Source organism: Phalangium opilio, unplaced genomic scaffold (assembly GCF_054372755.1).
Source record: "Phalangium opilio isolate 3A_F unplaced genomic scaffold, DU_Popi_V2 ptg000056l_1, whole genome shotgun sequence".
NCBI classification, from domain to species: domain Eukaryota; kingdom Metazoa; phylum Arthropoda; class Arachnida; order Opiliones; family Phalangiidae; genus Phalangium; species Phalangium opilio.
The window spans coordinates 5,826,472-5,849,087 of NW_028324175.1; the positions used below are offsets into that span (position 1 = coordinate 5,826,472).

The 22,616-nt window shown below is 39.5% G+C and overlaps 3 protein-coding genes and 1 long non-coding RNA gene across 8 annotated transcripts in view; 2 read left to right on the top strand and 2 right to left on the bottom strand.

Annotated features, from left to right (window-relative positions):
- Positions 1-22,616, bottom strand: part of LOC149668197 (DNA (cytosine-5)-methyltransferase 1.S-like) — a 177,101-nt gene that overhangs the window by 146,354 nt on the left and 8,131 nt on the right. The gene's annotated exons all lie outside the window — the stretch shown is intronic.
- On the bottom strand, positions 5,635-7,134 carry LOC149668210 (uncharacterized). The gene is made up of 2 exons (XR_016367991.1): positions 6,263-7,134; positions 5,635-6,200 (listed from the first exon to the last, which is right to left on the bottom strand). It is a non-coding gene; the product is annotated as an uncharacterized LOC149668210 (long non-coding RNA).
- LOC149668211 (uncharacterized) lies at positions 7,317-11,174 on the top strand. Of its 2 annotated transcripts, none has more exons than XM_089841080.1 (9): positions 7,317-7,817; positions 7,964-8,073; positions 8,136-8,181; positions 8,248-8,350; positions 8,424-8,505; positions 8,568-8,710; positions 8,768-8,832; positions 8,892-9,181; positions 10,831-11,174. In XM_089841080.1, the coding sequence occupies exons 2-8, from the start codon at positions 7,975-7,977 to the stop codon at positions 8,906-8,908; spliced, it is 555 nt and encodes a 184-aa protein (XP_089697206.1). In that variant the 5' UTR covers positions 7,317-7,817; positions 7,964-7,974; the 3' UTR covers positions 8,909-9,181; positions 10,831-11,174. The 2 variants fall into 2 exon arrangements, with proteins under 2 accessions (XP_089697206.1, XP_089697207.1); XM_089841081.1 differs by having other exon boundaries at positions 7,970-8,073.
- Positions 12,311-16,866, top strand: LOC149668212 (uncharacterized). 4 transcript variants are annotated; one of them, XR_016367987.1, is made up of 4 exons: positions 12,311-12,448; positions 13,958-14,312; positions 14,577-15,746; positions 15,822-16,866. XR_016367987.1 is itself a non-coding variant. In XM_089841115.1 (3 exons), the coding sequence occupies exons 1-3, from the start codon at positions 12,320-12,322 to the stop codon at positions 14,652-14,654; spliced, it is 270 nt and encodes an 89-aa protein (XP_089697241.1). In that variant the 5' UTR covers positions 12,317-12,319; the 3' UTR covers positions 14,655-15,122. The 4 variants fall into 4 exon arrangements, 2 of the variants coding, with proteins under 2 accessions (XP_089697241.1, XP_089697240.1); XM_089841115.1 differs by lacking the exon at positions 15,822-16,866 and having other exon boundaries at positions 12,317-12,448; positions 13,958-14,020; positions 14,577-15,122; XM_089841114.1 differs by lacking the exon at positions 15,822-16,866 and having other exon boundaries at positions 12,317-12,448; positions 13,958-14,004; positions 14,577-15,122.

Here is a 22,616-nt window from a genome sequence, read left to right on the forward strand (position 1 = left end):
GATTCCCATCCAGTCGAATACACGTCAACAGCCTTCACACCAACACAGCGTCGCTATTCTCAAATCGAAAAGGAACTGCTGGGTGTGGTGTTTGCGTGCGAACACTTCGATTTTTACATCGCAGGCGCTACAGCTACGGTGCAAACTGACCATAAACCCCTCATAGCGATCGTACAGAAACCACTACATATACTATCTCCGCGCCTACAACGCCTGGTCATGCGTTTATTCCGCTACAACATTCAGTTGGTTTACGTGCCTGGGTCTGAGCTATACATAGCTGACACGCTATCCCGAGCGCATGAATCCCACGTCTTAATCAATACGGACAACCTGGAGGGTCCCCACGCGGCTGTCCATGCCATTACGACCTTTCCCGCCTCCATTCAGGACAAGTACAGGTCTGCCACAAAGGACGACGCTGTCCTGCAACAGGTCAGCGAACATATCCATCAAGGTTGGCCCAGAACCCAAAGGACTCTCTCACCGGAGCTGGCCGCGTATTGGCAACACCAGAACGAACTATACATCGAGGATGGTCTAGTCTATCGTGGTTGTTGTCTGGTTATCCCGAAAGCACTACAAGGGGAAATGCTTACTAAAATTCACAGCACGCATCAAGGCATTAACTCCTGTGTTGCGAAGGCAAAAATAAATGTGTTTTGGCCACACATGTCCCACCATATCACCGATTTTGTTCGAGCCTGCACCATCTGTCGTGAACGAGATCGCGCCAATATCGCCATGCCTTTAACACCCCATCCAGTCCCACAACTCCCATGGGAAACTGTTGGTTCTGACCTTTTTCAAGTGGACTCCCAACATTACATTGTATTGGTGGATTACCATTCCAAGTTTGTTGAGGCAAAGTTGCTTCAATCCACAAATGCACAGGCGGTGATCAATTTTATGAAACCAAATTTTGCCCGCTACGGCGCACCTCAACTGTTGGTCACAGATAATGGCCCGCCGTTCTCGTCTGCTGCTTTTAAACACTTTCTTGAGCAGTGGGGTGTTAGGCACACTACATCCAGCCCCTACTATCCGAAGTCAAATGGCATGACGGAACGGACCATACAAACGCTTAAGAACTCCTTAATAAAGGCCAAGAAGGAACATCGTGACCTGGATCAAGTATTACTGGATTATCGCACTACACCCAAAACAGATCTTCCATCCCCAGCAGAATTACTTATGGGCCGTCGCCTACGCACACACTTAACCACCACCAACATGTCACTTGAGCCGTTATATCCCACGAACGACACAAAACGGGTCCTTCATGAACGCCAAAAGAACATGGTTGCAACTTTCAACAACACGTCGACCATGCCTCTACCTCCATTATACCCTGGTCAAGCTGTCCGCTACCTCGCAGGACCTAGGCTGTGGCTCCCGGCTAGAATCGCTTCAGTTGGCCCTGAACCTCTTTCCTACCACCTACACACACCCCTGGATAAAGTCATCCGTCGCACGAGAAGCCAAATTCGGTTAGATCCCTCTAACATCAGACGTACACCCGATTCAAATTCAAATTCCGTTCGCACACGGACCACGCCATGCGAACCAAGGAGGCATGACCCGGAACCATTTGCATGGCACACTCACACAAAGGCACGCCCGGCTCCACCGCCTCTTGTCCCTCCTGCCGTCTCACCCCGCCATCGCGACACTCCTCCACCATCCGCCTCTGCACCGACCGAAGTGCCTATCGGACATTCCATCTCCCACGGTGCTCCGAACATACCAATGGATACACCATTGCCACTATTGCCTAGTCGCCCGAAGCGTGACGTTCGCAAGCCACTCCGCTACACATACTAACTACTAAAACACGAAAAAAAAAAAAAAAAAAGAAAGTTGTTACAGTTTGTGCTTCGTGCCAGTTGTATTACGCGCCTTACGAATCCTTACATTAGTACCTTAAAACCTCCCTAGACGGCGCCAGACTAATCAGAACTATAACACTAACAATTACGGACTAGATAGAGGACTGGCACTTCAGAGCGGATCTCCAGCCCGCAGTGCAGCTAGGAAGAACGCCTCTAAGCTACAGTTTATAACTCAGTTAATTGTATTCCTTTTAATAAAGTAAATTTGATTTAACCTAGCACATACTTGCGTACGTGAAGATCTCAGTTACTAACAGAATAATCTAACAGCGACCTGGTAGGCCCAGAGGCCGTGGTATTGGAAGGCCCCGAGGCCGTGGTATTGGAAGGCCCCGAGGCCCCGAGGCCGTGGTATCGGGCGTGGTATCATACCACCCCGAGGCCGTGGTATCGGCCGTGCTAGAGGATGTCGGTACGGCCAATCTGTACAATGGAACGGAAGACGAGTCCGTGGTATAAAAATTCATTTATTGCTTAAAGGTTAAAATTTACAATTATATTATACAATTCCGATTAAAGGGGGATCGTTGGAGGCTGCGCAATCTCAAGGCGATGAAATTGAAGGAGAACGAGCTCCAAATTAAAGTAATATTTCCAAATAGAGTGGTAAGACCGAAGTACAATGGTTGTGTTTATGGGGAATTTTTCAGTCATAAATGTTCTTTGACATTTTGCCATCCAGGTCAGAATAAAAGTCGTTGACGGATGACCCCTTAAATAAATGAATAAATAGGCGTAAATAAATACAGTGGCAAAACTTTCATAGAACATTTTCCACTCACGCACATAGCCCACTGTACTTTGGTTCTACCACCCTTTGGATGGGAGGGGGAAGAAATACTGTAAGTTTCTTAGCGAGTTATCGTCATTGATAACTATGGGCTTAAGGGTTTGTGCCCATCTCGTGTGTTAAATAACTTTATATTCATCTATGTACAGGGTGTTTTTGAAAAGTCTGGCCAAATTTAGGTAGCGTGTTCTTGGAGTCACTCCGAGTGAAAAATTCCAAAGAACCATGTACCTCAATTACGCCATTTCAGAGTTATGAGCTTTCAAAAGTAGCCCAAAAATCAACAAAATTGTGAAACTTGTCATATGGCTTGCTCATCTTGTTTTCGATTAAACGCTCAATTGCATAAGCCAACCGAAAGAAATGAGAGACTAAAGGTTTGGAAACAGAAGGGGGCGATTGTGTGTAGAAGTGTGCTATCGCTAAGAAACATGTTTACATTTCATTAACACAGGTTGTTTTAATGGTCATTAGCACAGGTACTTTTAATTGTTATTAACACAGTACAAGTTAAAAGTCATAATCAATATTTAGCACACCGAAAATAATTTCACCACAAAACAAATCAGTTGTTGTAGCATTCAATCATATACTGGGTACTGAAGATATTTATCCATAGTTTTTGATGTCTTGGCTGGTTAAGTCACGCTATAGGATAGGCAACTCCCTATTTCATGGTTCTTTGGAACACGCTACCTAAATTTGGCCAGACTTTTCAAAAACGCCCTGTATATCTCTCGCTGCCATAACATCGTGTGTTATCATCTGCAATAACTAGCTATAAAGTTACAGAATTTCCCGCAGGTCATGATTCTAATTTTAAATCATTTCCTTACAGGAGCGCCATTTAGATTTGATCCTTTTAATTGTTCTTTATTTTAAATATTTATTTAATTTATAGGCAATTTTTTTTTCAATGATAAATTTCTTTTTTTTTTTCAAATATTATAAATTGTTTTTAAATATAAAATCTCTCTTATTATCAAAATGTGTCAGACCTTTTCATTCACCCTTTACTGAAACGTGTATCTATTTTACATCATGACTTAAAAGGAAACACCCAAACTTTCAACATCACATCTACAAGAAGTCTGGGAATGTCAAAAGGGATATTTTTTCAGGATATTATTGAGCTATAAACAAGTCAACTCTTCATTTGAACCGTTATCTTTTAAACACAAATTTATCGCGCAATTTTGCATTTTTCGTAAACCCAAGAACTGTTGTTTCCCACTAAAATCAAATTGCCTCGCTAAAATTTTTCAAATTTCGAGGTATTTTTTGGAGTTCAATAACAAAACTCAATGCATATTCCAGGGATTCAATGATACGCGGCAGTCTAATACGCGCACCATGAAACAACCATGAGTCTTCAGCCTCTCTAAACTCCGTCAAGGTCATTTTCCAGGTAATTTCACATCTCTAAGGAATGCATACAGCCTCATATCCGTCATTAATTTCTATGAGTGATTTGTGGGCTGGGCTTGAACACTTCCCGTCACGATTAACTAACTGTCATTTCAATGGTCGATGCAACAGCTAGGCAGCGAGATGGATTATTCGCATCATAAATTTCGTCATACATAATGATGAGTCTAGCTATTCCCACAAAATCTCCCTTTTGATGACGTTGCTGACGGAGACGGCGAAAAATACGTTAATCCTTTTTACCTCTGTCGCTATGACCCGTCTCTTCTTTCATGCCCCCCCCCCCCTAGGGAAGGGGGTCGTGGACTTTGACGTGCGCCCAATACACCCTGTTCTCTATTCCTGCTTTGAGCGTCGAAAGTTTTGCACGCGCATCCTTCATCCATGGTACTCATTTTGATAAAGACAAAGGACACGGTGGCATAACTTACTTTCCCGGTGAGTCGGTGACTGATATAATTGATCTTCAATCATAATAAACAATCCGAAATTTCACCATACAATTTATTTAAAAACTAAGACCTACAAAGAAGTTTTCTTTCTTTCAAAGCGTTAGTTCTCCGTTTATCTCAAGTTGTAGTGGCCAAAAGAGCCCCATGAAAGTAAATTAGCCAAATTGTTTAAAGGTGGCAATAAACAAGCCTATTTGGAAAAGGTAGCAAAACTTTACAGTTCAAACCTATCCAATTTAGTTGAATTTAGTAATATTTTGTAAAAGCGGTTAATGTTTTCCGTTGATAATAACAAAATCATGGTGATACTATGGGACTAACTAACGCTTAGAAATTCATTTTATCCCTAACCTGGATACATAATTTATTTAAGAACTAAGTATTTAACACTTTAAAGGTTGTACCGTTGTTTTTAAAATAATCATAAATAAGGTGAGACCTAAGAAGATCTGTGTGTGTAGTGGTTGTAGAAGTGACAATCGCCAAGCGCAGAAACAGTACATGAAAGATGAAGAGTTTATCGCCTTTTCACAACCTAAGTGTAATTATGAAATTTGGACAGAATTGATAGGTTGGAAAGAATACCCAGTCTCAATTGGAAATATATATATATATATATATATATATATATATATATATATGACTGCTTTTAAGGCTTTTTGCTAACCCCCCCCCTTCCCCTTTTAAAAATTGAATCACTTTTCCGGTTCGCATCAAATTCTCGCTAGGGTGCGTTGTCACCAAACATTTCTCAGATATTCAGGCTTGCGTTAGTTAGTTCCATGGTTTCAGAGAAAAGACTGGTGGCGCCCCTACACGCGGCGAAGGTAATCTAAAAATACGTTATCAAAAATCCAGAAATTGCAACTTGGATTTCCCGCGCTTTATTTAATAACTCCTTCGCTCGTCAACAGAAGGCGCCACCCCATCACATACGCCAAGGAGAAGAAGCGAAAAATCCCTCACAAAAACGTTCAAGCGCCGCCTTCCCCAATAGTTTAGGCTTAAATAGTATGTTATAATGTCTATGGTTTTGGAGCGTTTTCATAAAATCAATCAAGCGAGAAGTTATGGAAACAAGTTAGATAATTTATTGTTTGGAAAAATAAAACCATATTAATTTTTACAAAAGTTTAAAATTTAATTAAAAATGGAACTGTAAATTTAAGGCCTTCCTGAACTGGCCTATAACTAGGTTCTTGGAGGAAAGCGTGGGCCCATGTTTGAAATAACTCAAAAATTTTGGCTTTAGGAATTTTAATTTAAAATCTAATTAAAAATTTTGGCTTTAAGAGTTTTAATTTAAAATCTAATTTAAAATTTTGGCTTTAAGAGTTTTAATTTAAAATCTAATTTAAAATTTTGGCTTTAAGAGTTTTAATTTAAAATCTAATTTAACATTTTGGCTTTAAGAGTTTTAATTTAAAATCTAATTTAACATTTTGGCTTTAAGAGTTTTAATTTAAAATTCAATTTAAAATCTAATTTAAAATCTAATCTAAAAGCTAAATTTAAAATCTAAATTTAAAATCTAATTTAAAATCGTTCCGTGCATTCCGTTGAACACAGAGTTGACCACGTCTTTGCGCAACTCGTTATAAACGTCCAAATTGCTTTCCACGTCGGAGAAGACGCGATCTGACAGAGTTTTATTGTCAAAAACGAGTCCCTCCCTCGCTTACCATCCAAGCCACGCTTACCAAAAACATACTGCGTCCTGGGAATGAGGCAATCGTTGGAATCCAGTTGATAAATCTCATTGCGCGGATTTACTTTCCAATCAACGGAAACGTTGCTGTTTTCTCCCTACGCAAACTTTAATAGTTAAAGGGGGGTTCCACGATCTAACTAGGTCGGACTGTTAGGAGTTGACGCTTAAAACATGAATGGCTGAATGCGCGACTCTCATTTGGTTAGAAAGAAACTAAAATAACAAAATTGGGAGCTTTCAGTTGGAGGAGGAGCAGAGTCTCGTGACAAAATTTACGCTGCCATATTGGTGGGTTTAAAGCGAGAACGAAGCTGAGACCACCCAATATGGCTACCAGAACAGCGGTGAGACTTGGGAGTGTGTGACGTACTACCAACGCCTACGTTATCAGGGTAAAAACGGCTAAATTTTAGCTCGCACATTCAAAATACAGTTTTATCAATAAATATCATTTATTCAAGGTTAATTATAGGATAATTTGTTAAAGTTATGATGCGTAAATTAATTAAAATTTAAAATATATATTTTCCATGTTTTTCTATATTTTACCCTTCATATTATAGGTTAGGTTAGGTTGGGTTATGTTATATTTTTAGATATATCGTGGCTAGGAAGAAGGAACTGGTGGGGTTTTTATGGCTATGAAAATATCGATTAAAATAGTTTCCGCGACTTAAATGTAATTAATTATCATATAATTAACATCAAGAAATTAATTGGAAAAACTGTATTTTGATTGTGCGAGCTAAAAGTAATGTTTTCCCGTAAAAACATACCCAATTTAGTAATATTTTGAAAAAGGGGGAATTTATTCAGTTGATAAAACCTCAGACCACTAATATATATATATATATATATATATATATATATATATATATATATACTATATTAGTGGTCTGAGATAAAACTTGATAATAACAAAAACAGGCGCGCATTTAGCAGAACATCATAAAAACCTTTCTGAATTTAGCGCGCGTTGTATTGAACACGAAGAACACTAACTTACCTTTCTATTACCAAGACAGGATTGCGGTCGTCCTTCTACCAAGGCTTCTACTCGCTATTAAATTCATGCAGAGCACCCACAATAGATCTTCGCTTTGACGACGCCATAATTAAACTTAACTTTATTAGTTAAATTTCATATTCAGCAAAAATATTTTTGTAGTAAGTTTCACAAGTCAAATCGGTAACTAAACTGAATCACGACCGGTTTGCCGTTTTTATATTCAATCGCCTCCAAATGCGCGTGGCTTTCGCGAATCTTATTGGTCAACAAATTTTCAATCTTCATAAATGCAGGGATGGAAATAACCAGCGAGGGAAATAAGGCCGTGGTGCAGGGCAAATGATCGGTGGCCAATGTCCCGTGTATTGTGCTTATTTCCGGTCCGGAAAATAATTTTTTCCCGGGATCAGCGTGATCGAGTGAACCGTGTCGGTGGAGTGTCTGCTTCTGTCAAACTGTCAGTGACAGTCACCAGCGCAACTTTATTTTTCAGCGAATTATCGTTTGACATTTTTGATTATTACTTCTTTTTTGCGTGTGTATTTATTAATTTTCAGAAACAATTTTAGTAGCCATCGGTTTCTTTAAAAATTTAAATCAAGAATAAAATCTTGATCAAAATTTTCAAAACTTTTTACACTAAGCCTTGGATTTCTTGAAGATCTTTAAACTTAGTTCTAGTTACAGTTTGTATGCCATTGTTTCCGACTTTGAAAAAATGGCAGTTAAAGGCGCTACCCTTCATGGATTCTATGGAGATTTTGGATTTTGTTGGCTGCAAACGTCATAAAGTAAAAACCAGACCTTTTTTGCGAAACTGAACTCAATCTCATAGGGCTTTTAATATTTGCAGACGATACATGATTTTAGAACAGCTTATTTGATTAAATTTGCTCCTTGTTTGTTCAAAATTCGAGCTCAGCTATATTTAATATTTTTTTACTAACATTAATCGTGTAATTTAGATTATTACGTTTATCGAGGGAAAGTTTTGGAGCCACTTTTATTTGAAAATCCTAACCCAAACCACCCCATGTATAAAGAATGGGCGGAGTCTGCGGGTATAAAGTAAGAAAATAATCCTTTTACTATTGAAAATAAACGTAATAACTCGTCTTATTTGAAAAATTCTTTGATTTAGCGACAGTCTAAATTTTGATGACCTAATTAGTTTTGTAAACTTCTTCAAACTAGTGGCAAAAGCGATTGGTCCAATTTTATTGGTAAGAAGGGAAAATTTTTATGATTTAATATTAATTGCAAATCTGGGGAAATTCTATTTAAGTTGTTTAAATGCGCGTCCACCGAGTGCGAGAAAGTAAAGACTCGGTGGGTCGAGCTTATTTCGAAATGTCAAAGCGTAAAGAAGTTTCATTTGGACAAAGCCTCGAAATTAATTAGAGATGACGCTTCATATGAGATCATAAGGTAAGGCGCAAAGTATAATAAATATAAAGAATTGTGATTAAAGCTAAGGTTTTAAAGGAAATATTCAACAATATCCCGTGAAAAAGAGATTGAAACAGCCTATATCCTCTGCACTCGCGTTTGTAAGTTCATTTCTCCCAATGTTTCGTTTAATATTTTATATATCATGAACATTTTTCAGTTTTTGATGAAAATTAGGACTGGCCCATGACATTAACATCATTTGGTGTATCAGGGGAAAGTACAGGAAAATGTCTGGGAAAAAGCAGCTAGGAATTTGGAAGTGGAATTTTCAGGAAACCCTCTTATCTAATTTTTAACGCGTATTTTTAATTTCTCAGTTTTGACGTATCGCTTCTACCTCCAAAACATTGCCAGGAACTGATTAAAAACGTTTCAGTCTTAAAGCAATACGATTGGCCAGGAACGGAAAAAGTTATTGACGAAACTTCAATCAAGGAGAGACTCGAGGTTAGTTCTCATTTCTATAAATATATTTCTACGCTTGCTTGGAATAGTTATAATGGTATTTGTCACGCTTTAGGAAAAAACTTATCAATAAATAAACCATTATAGTATTCTAGCGTAAAAATAAACACGGGGAAAAGTTAAATAGAAAGTCCAACAAACAAACATTTTATAGCTTCGTTTTCAAATATGGCCACGGAATGAGTAAAGGCGTGTTTTCAATCAAGATTTTTTGAACAAAAATTAAGCTTTTGCTTCAAAAGTAGCAGCGGAAAGCCGAAGCAAAAAATCTTGGTGTTTTCAAACAAGCTTCAAATTCAGCTTTTCGTCTTTTCAGGCTTTAAACCTTAGAGAAGCGGATACCTAAATGAGTTTGATATTTGCTTCTCATTTTGTTTAAGCGCTAGAAGTGTCGTCAATCTTGATTCACCAATTAGATTAAAGCATACAGTCTCCATGGTTACAACTATCTGCGTGTTTTTTACATTAAAGGCAGCTAGTGTTTCGGCGCGTTCAGTTTTGCTACGGGTTTAGGACTTTTTTCGAAAAGAAAATGACGTCTACACACATGAAAATGTAATTTATAAATAAGTCACGCCCACTTGTAATTTTTTATTCATTTGAAGCTTGTTTGAAAACGATACGAGTTTCAGCTTTTCCATTTCAATTTTTTGGAAGATTTTTTATCTTCGAAAGCCCGTCAAAAGTTCCCAAAAAAGCCAAGTTGATTGAAAACGGGCCTTAAGACTTTGACATTAGCCAGGGTTAGTTTCAATTTAATTATTTATTATCATTTTAATTAGGGTTTTAGGTAATGCACTTCGCGTCTTAGGGGAAGGGAAAATTGCTGCACTTACCAAATAAAAGGCGCAAGCAATTAAGGCATTGTTATTATTCTATGATATATCAGAAGTGAGATGAGACTAGAAGTGAAGGGCTCTAGCATTGGTAATAGATCCTGGCACTAATGAACAAATTTGAGGATTTTATGCCGCTTCCCACGCGCTAAAACCAGAGAGAGAAAAATTGGTCGAGTTCCAAAAAAATTTCTTACCCCCTTCCCCTCAACCTAAAGCGGCGAAACACGGACGCGGGTGCTTGAATCTAGTTCGGTCGTCTACCACCGCGAGCGTCTCACGTTTTGGAGGGGAAATTCTGAAACCGCCACCAGAGGGCCAACCGTTGGTGTGTTATCAAGAATATTCACTTTCGCCGAGTGAAGAATTTGGTTAGCTCAGTACTTCTGGTCTCATCTCACTTCTGGATATATTTAGGTTATTCTAATTTTAGTTTCACAAATCATTGTTTAAAGGTATGTTCATGTACGTTGGGGAAGTTAATTAGTGTTTGAATTCTAGTTTATCAAGGTCACTTGCAATATCAATTTGAAGCACTGTTTTAAATAGAGTTGCTACGGGTCAGGGAATTTGAAAATTGACCCAAAGGTCGGGGAATATTAAGAATTTCAACAAAGTCAGGGAATTTGATAAAAGTTTGTTAAAATCTCCGCGTTTATGTGACGTTTTAAACGCCGTTTTAGCGAGATCACGCGTGACCAGGCACTGAAATCGAGGAGTGTGAAATCTGCTGTGTTTTACGTCAAATATTAATATTCGATTTAATCGAATTTGTTCTCTTTTTCTTATATTTAGAGCAATAACAATTTGGCCTAAAAATATCAGGGAAAATCTTATAAAAGGGTCAGGGAAAAGCTGGAAAGTCAGGGAATTTGAATGTGAAAATATCAATTCAAAGTGCTGTTTAATGGTAGGGTCGAGTGCGTTGGGGTCGATGAATAGAGTCTGTATTTTTTCTGGTGTATCAAGGTCTTTTGGAACATCTATTTGAAGTGCTTTTTAGACTGGACTTTGTATCTGGTAATGTTTCGATACGCAAAGGCCACAATCGAGATACGTTAGATTAGGTTTCATTTAATGCGTAATTTCATTGCGGTCATAATGCCTTAATTTTTATAAATTCGATTTGTGGTGAGCCCTAATTTGTATAAAAAAAAATATTATTTTTCGCAGGATTTTTTGGATAATTCTTGCCCTACACCCGACTGCGAAAACGTAGTTTACCTAATCCAAATTATTTCCAAAAATTGCGAAATTCAAAATACCGTAAGTAATCTATATCTAACCACAAACTTCACCAAGGCTTAACTGGCAAGGCCTAGTGACGTTTCATTTAAAATATGATCTCCAACGAGATATTTGTACATATAAATGGTCTAACCACTAACTTCACCAAGGCTTAACTGGCAAGGCCTAGTGACGTTTGATTTAAAATATGATCTGTCTAACCACTATATTAACTATGGGTGTGCGAGCGCTGGATTTTCAGTTTCGAGCCTTGGAATTTTTTTCTTATGGAGCTCTCGATCTTTCAGGTTTAGTCAAAAATCGGGTTTCGAGCCTTATTGAGCTTTCAAGTTAGTGAAAATCGGATTTCGAGCCTAAAGAAAGTTTTTCTTTTTAGATAAGACGACTTTTATTATTCTAGCAAGTTTCAGAAGGAACTAATTGCCTTTAACCTTATGCTAAGTTTGCTAAGACAGTATCACGAAAATAAATAAAAACTAGTTTAATCAAACAGCCTTTAGTTTTTTGTCGGCGGGAAAAATGGCGCCGATTTCCTCCAACAACGCTGCTAACGTGGGATAATTGAATAATTTCTTTGCCTTGCATCATGCGCATCATGCGTGCTTCGAATAACTCAAACTAAGAGCCAATCAAAAGTCGTCTTATATATCGGACCTGGTTCTGTGTCACACCATTTCAAGAGCTAATAATAAGTATTAAGCTTACTTAAACCCCTTCGCAGATCTCATAGGTAGGATTTCGCGCATCCAGGGTTTTTGAGAGATGGTTGAGAACTCAATTTTGGCTACTCGGCTCGAACCTTTTCGAGCACTCGCACATGCCTAATATTATCCAAGGCTTAGTGACATATTTCATATTTGTTTTTTTTAGTGTGAAAGCGCTATTCATGGTAAGCATAAACAGAAAGTAGCCAAGCATCGCAAGTCAAAGTTGGAGAGGAAGACGGAGACTCGAAGTATTAAGAAGCGTAAAAAACTAGAGAAAGTAAAAAAGCCGTTGAAGGATGGTGAGAAAGAAGCTGAATATGATCCCGAAGATGAGGATGAAGATGATCAATATAACCCTAACGACACTGAGTGGAAAGATGTTCCAACGGAGACCACTGCTGAAAAGGAAAATATTCCCCTTAACAACGAACATTAACCAAATCAAATCATTTATGATTGTAAGTTTACTATTTTTTGTTCTGACCTTACTCCCACTGATGAAATATGTAAATTAAGTCCTGAAATTAGCGCCCAATTTAGATGCATTAGTATTACCATTAGTTTATAAGTAGAGGTGTGCGGTTAACCGTTTCAATCGAATAATTCGATCGAATACCGAACCGAATTATTCGATAAGCCCATTTTCACTATTCGATACGAATGTCGAATGCCGACCTGACTTTTCGGTTAAAGTTCGACAAAAGAAATATAGGCCCTTGGCACTAGAGAGACCCACCTTATTTTAAAAATTATCATTCCAATTTTATTTGTCTCCAATCAAAAACTACCCTCATGTGCCTAGGAAAATTTTAAGAAACACTTGGTCACCAATGAGGAGAGGTATTTTGAAATTTAGGAGCTTCTAAATGTTTTTCTCCTTGCTTTGTATTGACTATTGGCGAATATTAGGGTTACTACCCGATTAACCGCGAATAGTTAAGCCTAGTATTCGCGAGATGAACTGATATATTTAAAAAGAGTGGTTATAAAGAATCTAGATTTCTATTAGAGAGCCTGATTTATCTGGGCATAGCCGACTTGTATTAATACAAGTCGGCTATGACTCGAATGAACAATTTTGACTAGTGAAAAGGCTAGAGACAATCAAGACTCGGCTAAACACTCCAAACCGAAATTTTTTAAAAGCTCTTACTTGGTCGCACCCCCTATCATTCTACTCTTGGAAAAGTTCGCGTCGCCCAGCTGTTTAAATGTCTTATTAGGACAGGCAAACAAATTAAATTGCGTAATTACCGAAAGATCCTTTAACTTCTCAATCTTCGGAGGTTCTGGCGTATAGTTAAACATGTAAACATCTGACATTAGGTAAACGCAATCGCCCACCCTGTATTCAATGTCCTCCCATTTAATACTTTCAAAGTAGGAGACATCAGATTTCGGTCCTGACGTCCTAGCTCCCCATCGTGGAACAAAAAACTAAAAAATAAAAAAAAGAAGTAGTGAATTTCCTCTACGAAAGCAGGGATAGATTTAATTTTAGAAGTAGGAATGAATAACGGTTAGTATTTACTTCAGTCCGACTCATAGCCCGGTAAAGAGCCCCTCCCTCCAACATGTAAAGAAAAGTTTAAATTATCTTATTGGCTCACTTAAACTGTTAAACAGGGTTCATACAACTTTCCCTGATATTTCCAGGTTTTTCCCCATATACTTCCCAGAATTTTCCCGTATATGGAGTATCCTATGGAGCAAATGTTAACGAACGAGGTGGGGGGGGGGGGACAAATAGGATTATTACATAATCAAAGGACATCCCGTATCTCTAGTAGAACCAGAGTTCTGAGCCTCCAAAGTTTAGTGCAATGTTAATCCTATGGAGGGGATGTTTACGAACATTTTGCTTAATTACTCGGCCCCTGATTGACGCAACTTTCCCTGAATTTTACTAAAAAATTCGAAATTTCCCAGAGGTTTTTGTCAACTATTTATTTCCCTGATTTTTCCAGGTTTGTATGAAGCATGTTAAGCCACGTTTGGATGACGTTGCTGACGGGTACGGCGAAAAATACGTAATTCCTTTTTACCTCTGTCGCTATGCTCTATGACCCGCCACCCCCCCCCCCTTTCCCGAGGACTTTGACGCCGCGTCCAGATTACTCTGTTCTCCATTCCTACTTCTAAAATTAAATCTATCCCTGGGAAAAGCTTTTGGTTCTTATACTGGTATATGGGAGAAAAAAAATGGCCAAAGAACATTTTGTTAAATCAATATGGCTTAATAAAACAAGACGAAAATCATTTACAACTTTCAACAAAGGCGCTATCTGTTAAAGGGACTGCGAAGAAGCTATCGGCGGGCGGGTAAAAATTATTTGTAATACGTCACAGGCATCACGTGACAACAAGATACAAAGACTCCACATAGGGTGGGACTGGACACCTAGTCCTTGTTTTTCGCGAGATTACAGCGCAAATTCCCCAAAGTGCTTGTTTCCGAAATAAAACGAACTAAGCTTCTTTGAACCACGCCTCTCCTCGGTCACGTGACTCTGACGTATTTCAAATCATTTTTACCCAGCCGCCGATGCCTTCTTTACAGTCCCTTTAATTTATAAATTTTCATAGTTCCTATCTGGACACGCACTCAAGTGTTTTCCGCGAGATATCAGCGCCAATTCCCTGCAGCGCAAGTTTTCAAAATGAAACAAACTCAGTTTCTTTGAACCACGTGCCTCATCTCGGACACTTTCACCCGCCTGATGATTCCTTCTGTACAGTCCATTTTAAAAAAAGTTCTTACTTGAACAAAATTATATAGATATCGGCATGTAAACTAAACTGAGACACAAAGTACCACCTACAGGAATTAACTAATCAATCAGGGAAGAGCTTTTTGACGTCACAGAAAGTGTGAATGTTTACAGCACGTTTTAAGCGCTTATAATTAAATAAACTCGATCTACATTAAGTTTTCCAATGTATTTGTTGCACCAAAATGACTAAGAAACCTTTCAACTATAAATAACAGTCTAAGAGATTTGTTTAGAGACCATTTACTTTGTAGAAACAATTCTAGACAGCATTTTTAAGGATTGCTCTAGAGTTTTCTGTGTTAGGAGAGGATGGGGAGAAACTTTCATTACCCTTTCAATAAAGACTTATCCCCAGAAATTTTACCCACTAAAATCAAATTCCCTGACTTTTCGGCCCATTTTTAAATTCCCTGACCTTTTCCCTGACCCGTGGCAACCCAGCACAGGTTTATAGAAAGTAGTACATGATGCTGGCGATCCAAACGTTCATTTTTGGTACTTTACGAGCTTATTCACGGCTTGTTATAATAATAATAATAATAATAATTTGTCGTAACTGCGAGTGAAAATAAAATAAATTGCCCTTTCCAAACGAAAACAATAAATAAGAATAAAAATAGAGATAAATCAAGAATTTTTAAAAAGGTCCAATGTCAGTCCCGGTGTTCCCCACGAGCTGATAACTCTATGAAATTCACCGTACAAAGTAGATGGAAGATAATCTGGATATAGGCTCCGCCAGATGGGCCGAATTTTTCAGACCCGACCCGAGCCCGGCCCGGGATTTAGCATTTTTTTAAAAAAAGTCCGAAACCCGGGCCGGGCATTTAGTTTTTTTTTTTTTTTTTGCTCCTTTATTATGACGAGCTAGGGCCTAAGTGACCTTTCAGCTCCAACTTTAAATTGATACAAAAGGTAAGATTACATTGGTAAAGAAAGAAATGAACAAAATATTTACAAATCAAGGATAATAAAGACAATGGTAATAATAATATACAATAACAAAGGAGTAGTAGAATAATTATACATGATATGATATTATGGACTATAAATACAGGTAATATGAACTGAGGTACCGTAGCTTATAACTTTAGGAACTTTTTTAATTGAGCCTTAAACTGTGCTACCGAACGGAGGGAGACTAACTGTTCAGGAAGACCATTCCACACAGATATCGTTTTGCGGAAGAAGGAGTAGCGTAATACATTGGTGCGCGATGGGGGAAGAAAGAGTTTTCGACTATGACCCCTGGTGCCCTGGGAATGCGAATTAAATTTGAAATACGGCTGTGTGGGAACGCACAAAATTTTAAAGAGACCAACGAGATCAAGGTAGGAACGACGGAGGGAGAGGGATGACCAACCGAGGGTGGATAAACGATGGTGTCGTGGTTTGTGTCGAAGGTAATGAGGGATACGGCTGGCGCGAGCTTGAACCCTGTCAACCAGATCTATATCTGTCTGAGATGCGGGATTCCAGATCACGCTGCCAAATTCCACGAGAGGGCGAACGTAGCACTGGTATAACCGAGTTAACAAGGGGGGAGTAATACCAGGGAAGTTAGCCCTTATCACTGCTATGAGACTGTTGGCACGCGTGCACATCCGTAGAATATGAGGTCGCGTAGATAGTTTGTGGTCAATTATTACCCCCAGATCACGACATTCATTGACTCTGTTAATGTTTACTCCATTAAGGTAATAGGGCGAGGGGGAGTTCACATCCATAGGACGACGCTGCAAAGTTAGGACTTGGGACTTATCCAGTTGGTTTACTGCCCCAGCCAGCCCGTGACATACATTGACCTGGCCCGGCCCGGCCCGACACGTTGCATGTAGTGCAGTTGGCCGTGTATTATTAATAACAGTCCGTCACATTTGTTCTTAAAAGCTTATATTCATTTCAATTATCTTTCATTTGAATTAAAGGAGGTCCTAGTCCGGCCTGGCCCGAATTTTTTTATTGCATAAACTAGCTGTTACCCGCGGCGTCGCTCGAGTGTAATAAGAATTTCACCAAAACTATATAAAGAATGGGTATATTTTACTGATAACTAATATAGCACCCTAGGAGCGAAGGCATTCAGCGATGCCCGTCAGCCCGTCGGGACATTTTATATTACTTTTCATGCGGACATTATTCCATAAAGAAAGGTTTTTAAATTTCTGGCCTCCGTTAAAAAGATGGCAACAAATGGAACCCAAAAGACCATTCAGCCCGTCTCTAGGTTAAAGGAAACCAGTGTACTAAATATTTGCGGAATCGGTTGAAACGCGCGGGCTATGTTGCATAGAGAAGGTGTTTTACATTTCTGGATGCCATTTATTAAGATGGCGGCAGATTGGAAAAAATCTTTCTGAGTACGCGCCTACTATTTACGAGTAACGTTCCTGCATATTTTCAGCCTTCTAGGGCAAGCGGTTTGGGCTGGGCGTTGATTATCAGTCAGAAAGTTGGCCCGGCCCCTTAATTTCCAAAATTTGAAAAGCTCAACCCTATAAAATTTCCGAATTTGGAAAGCCCGGCCAGTGCAAGGCTCTGGGCCCCGCCCCCAAGTAACTGATTGTAATAAGAAAGACACAATTTTACTCAGAAAGGTTTTACCTTTTTTGCAAAAAGAATGATTCCCAATCTTCGATGGAATCAAATTTACTCATGGTGTAGTTTTCTCCACCTTCCTTATACCATCCTGGCGTGGGACGACATCCTACTGTGTCAATCTAGAAACCGTGATCAATAAGGCATTAGTGTATTTAACCAGACATGAAAAGCGAAACAATTAAAAGAGGCACATTATTGAATAGAATTTAAAAAAAAAGTTCTATTGGTGCGAGAGTCCCATTTTTTCAGTTTCTAAAAGTCTTTAGAGTATAGAGTAGGCCTGTGCGGGGACTCTAGTTTGACTCCTCGGACTCGAATGGGTCCTTGGCCAAGGCCCGAAATTACCCGTTTACTAAAACTTTGGGCCTAAATAACTTACCAAATCATTCACACTATTTAAGCCCACAATTTGAGCCGAAATAGTGTCCCTGGCATGGCCAACTATCTTTAGGCATAGTCTTCAAAACTAAAAACGACACCAGAAGGCGACACTAACACGATGTCATCACCCATTCACACTGAGGCGGGCTTCGCGTGTCTATTTCACTTTTCACAATATTTCAAATTTTAAAACTAGCTTACTACGCTCAGTTCTCCAATATTGATGGTTTTAAAACTGTTCAAATCTTAAAAAGGGAACGACAAACCAGTTTTAAATCGAATTAAAGAGACAAGACAAGAATTCGCGACCCTTTGGGTTACTTAAAGCCGGTCCTATCTAGGAAATAAAGGACAGTATTTGGTAGGCCTGATGCCCAACAATTACCCGGTCGGGTACCCGAAAACTTCATTTCTTAATACCCGAAACTATTCAAATATTAAATTTTTTTCGCTCAATACCCTTGACAAGGCTTAGGACAATCGGGTATTGGTTGGCACTCGGGCGAAGGGGTACCGGGTAAGGTGTGCCTTAAACCACCAATGAGGGCGCTAGACGCCCGACTTTCCTTCTTCTTCCAAATGAAACTGAACAAAGCCACGAGTTTAGAGAAGAACAAAGTGATACAGCCTGACAGAAATTCAAGGAAGAATTTTTGCTACCCGAAAACCACCCGAATAATGGTAGTTTTGTTAGGCCTAATTATTCGAGTACCCGTTAGAAATCCGGGTTCCCGACCCGATTGCAAGTTTTTCAACTACCCGTACCCAACCCGACATACAAAAATCACTACCCGCACAGGCCTAGTATATGTCAATGATTCTGATGCTATTTTATTAGAGGTGTGAGAGTCCTAACTCAAATTGCGAGTAGTGGAAAACTGGACAAGCCGAGCGAGTACTCAAAAAATTGTTAATGAGTCCTATGCCCATGGATTAACTAACCTAGGGATAGTTTGTTCCCCCAGAAAGATAACGCATGCATGTTCCAAACGCCCCCTAGCAGCAGCTACTATCCCTAACAGGAAGTTAAAAGAAAATTGGACCAAATATCACGTGGTCTATGACGTCAAAATTGAAATACTGCCTAAATTGGGCAAAAACTACTTATTTTGCTTAGAGATGGCGCTATATCTACATCCGTTTTGGTCCAATAACTTGGGGGAATGAAGAGGGGAATCAAGGAATAATTCGGAACATGTAGTTGGCGATAGAATTACATGGGAAACCCGATTAGTGAACAATCCCTAGCGTTAGTTAATCCATGTCAGTAGTGAAGAAAGACTGACTTAATAATGATAAGCAGTCGACGCTTATACAGGGTGTTTCTGAAAAGTCCATCACAAATTAAGGGGCGTGTTTATGGGACCAAACTGAGCGGAAAGTACCAAAGAACATGGGGTGTACAACATTTTGTTACGGAGATATGGCCTTCCAAACATTCGCCCCTAAAACAAGGAAATATCCAAAAATGAGGAGTAACACTTAAGACCGACTAACCAGCTTGTTTAAAATTACTAGACAATTTCAATAGCCTTTAATCGAACAATTGATTTCTACCTTTACTAATCAGAAGCGTATAAATGAGTAGAAGTATGCCTACGGTGGTAATGTAAAATTAATCCCAAGTGACATGATGTTTCAAGATCTTCCCAGCACCAAGTAAAATGGTTCTGATTGAAGGGACTTTTATTAGCACAGCGTAAACAACGTTATTTTCAGGAATTAGTCCAAATGTCCACGGGCGGCATTACAAAAACGAGGCAGTCTTTCGAATGATACTTGGACATGTTGGAAGATCCCTGGCTTGTTCCTGTTATCTCAAACCGTAAAAAGCTACGCAAATCTTCATCATCACGGACAACACTCTTGTACGTTAGGTATGACCTTGAGAAAACCTAAAAGGACATCTCGAATGTATTTGAAAAACCCATCTCCAATTAAGGGGCGTGTTGTTTGTTTCCAACAGAGTAAACTCGCCCAGAGAACAATTACAATGCAGAGCCACGTTTCGGCGTTAATGGCCCACAAAGGTGGTCCCAAAAACAAGAACAAACTTTAATTTGTTTCGTTCAGTAAGTGTTTCATGTGTCATAGATAAAACGCCATGATTAATGCACGAAGAAAATGAATTTATTGACAAGTTTTAAAATTTAATTGCAACTAGTTACAAAAGTTGTTCAAAGTGTTCACCACCCGCGTTAAGGCACACATTAGCACGTCTTACAAATGATTCCCTTACACGTTGAAAAATGCCTGGAGTTTCGCGAATTGTTTGACAGCCGTGAATTATTCGTCGACGTAGCTCTTCAACATCGGGCACTTCAGTCTGATAAACTAAGTCTTTCAGGTGGCCCCAAAGAAAGAAATCACAAGGGTTCAGATCGGGTGATCGAGCAGGCCACTCCACAGGTCCACCTCGACCTAACCACCGCAAAGGGAAGGTCGCGTTAAGATAATTTCGGACCGCGATGCTGAAATGTGGTGGTGCACCATCGTGCATGAACCACATTCTGTTTACCAAACCTAAGGGTACGTCTTCGAGTAGTTCCGGTAAATCGTCCCGTAAGAACTGCAAGTAAGCCACACCGTTTAACCTGGGCTCTAGGAAATATGGCCCAATTAAATTGTCACCCACAATACCACACCACACGTTTAAACTGAATTGTACTTGGTGACTTCTAACGCAAGTTGCGTGGGGGTTTAGCTGGGACCATTGATGTTTATTATGTAAGTTAATAATACCATCCCGTGAAAAGTTAGCTTCGTCAGTAACCAACAAATCCCGTGGGAAATCGATATCGTTTACTTTAGCCAGAAACCACTGACAAAACGCCGTGCGTCGTGGGTAGTCCGCTGGATTCAAACCTTGAACTTTTTGAACATGGAAAGGATGAAACCGGTGGCTTCTGAGGATTTTCCACACGAGCGTGTGGTTTACGCCTAATCGGCGACCAACTTGGCGGGTACTTGATTCAGGCTCGTCCTCGAAAATGGTGAGAACTTCGTCTTCTACGGCCTCTGGGATGGCTCTCGCTCTAGGTTGAGGTCCAGCCGGTTGGATTCGTCCATCTTGCCTCAAACGTCTGTCCACAGCCTCGAACGTCAGTCGATTTGGTAGTCGCCTCTGCGGAAATCTTTCCTGATACAAGCGTACAGCTGCAGCGGCATTCCCCTCGGCTAGTCCATACATTAGGTGCATATCCGCATATTCGGCATTTGTGAAGAAAGGCATTGTAACAGACTTCGTTGAATTATGAGTTTAATAAAACAAACACATGTACGTGAAACCTCTTTTATTCCTTTCTTAAAAAACATAGTGCTCTGTTTTAGTGCTCTGTTTTTTAAGAATAGGCGAAGTTCTCACTATTTTCGAGGACGATCCAAAAACAAGCAGCCGCCAATTGGTTTGCTGATTAAGAAAAAACCACACGCAACTTGCGTTAGAATTCACAAAGTACAATTCAGCTTAAACGTGTGGTGTAGTATTGTGGGTGACAATTTAATTGGGCCATATTTCCTAGAGCCCAGGTTAAACGGTGTGGCTTACTTGTAGTTCTTACGGGACGATTTACCAGAACTACTCGAAGACGTACCCTTAGGTTTAATAAACAGAATGTGGTTCATGCACGATGGTGCACCACCACATTTCAGCATCGCGGTCCGAAAACTTGTCAATAACATTTTCTTTGTGCATTAATCATGGCGTTTTATCTATGACACATGAAATACTTACTGAACGAAACAAATTAAAGTTTGTTCTTTTGTTTGGGACCACCTTTGTGGGCCATTAACGCCGAAACGTGGCTCTGCATTGTAATTGTTCTCTGGGCGAGTTTACTCTGTTGGAAACAAACAACACGCCCCTTAATTGGAGATGGGTTTTTCAAATACATTCGAGATGTCCTTTTAGGTTTTCTCAAGGTCATACCTAACGTACAAGAGTGTTGTCCGTGATGATGAAGATTTGCGTAGCTTTTTACGGTTTGAGATAACAGGAACAAGCCAGGGATCTTCCAACATGTCCAAGTATCATTCGAAAGACTGCCTCGTTTTTGTAATGCCGCCCGTGGACATTTGGACTAATTCCTGAAAATAACGTTGTTTACGCTGTGCTAATAAAAGTCCCTTCAATCAGAACCATTTTACTTGGTGCTGGGAAGATCTTGAAACATCATGTCACTTGGGATTAATTTTACATTACCACCGTAGGCATACTTCTACTCATTTATACGCTTCTGATTAGTAAAGGTAGAAATCAATTGTTCGATTAAAGGCTATTGAAATTGTCTAGTAATTTTAAACAAGCTGGTTAGTCGGTCTTAAGTGTTACTCCTCATTTTTGGATATTTCCTTGTTTTAGGGGCGAATGTTTGGAAGGCCATATCTCCGTAACAAAATGTTGTACACCCCATGTTCTTTGGTACTTTCCGCTCAGTTTGGTCCCATAAACACGCCCCTTAATTTGTGATGGACTTTTCAGAAACACCCTGTATAGTACGGGAAAGGTCAGAGGTAACACAGGGTGTTAATCCTCTATGTAACCTTACACCCCTGGAGTAGAAACTCAGGAGGTCCCTTAATTACTACGGAAGGTTACAATATACTTCCCTGAATTTCCCAGGTTTTTCCCGTATATGGAGTATCCCATGGAGCTAATTCTATCGAAGGACGGGCGGGGGGGGGGCAAATAGGACTATAGCATACTAAAAGGACATGCCCGTTATCTCTAGTAGAACCACAGTTATGAGCCTCCAAATATAGTGTAATGTTAATACTATGGAGGGGATGTTCACGAACATTTTGCTTAATCACTTGGCCCCTGATTGACGCAACTTTCCCTGAATTTTACTAAAACTTCTAAATTTCCATG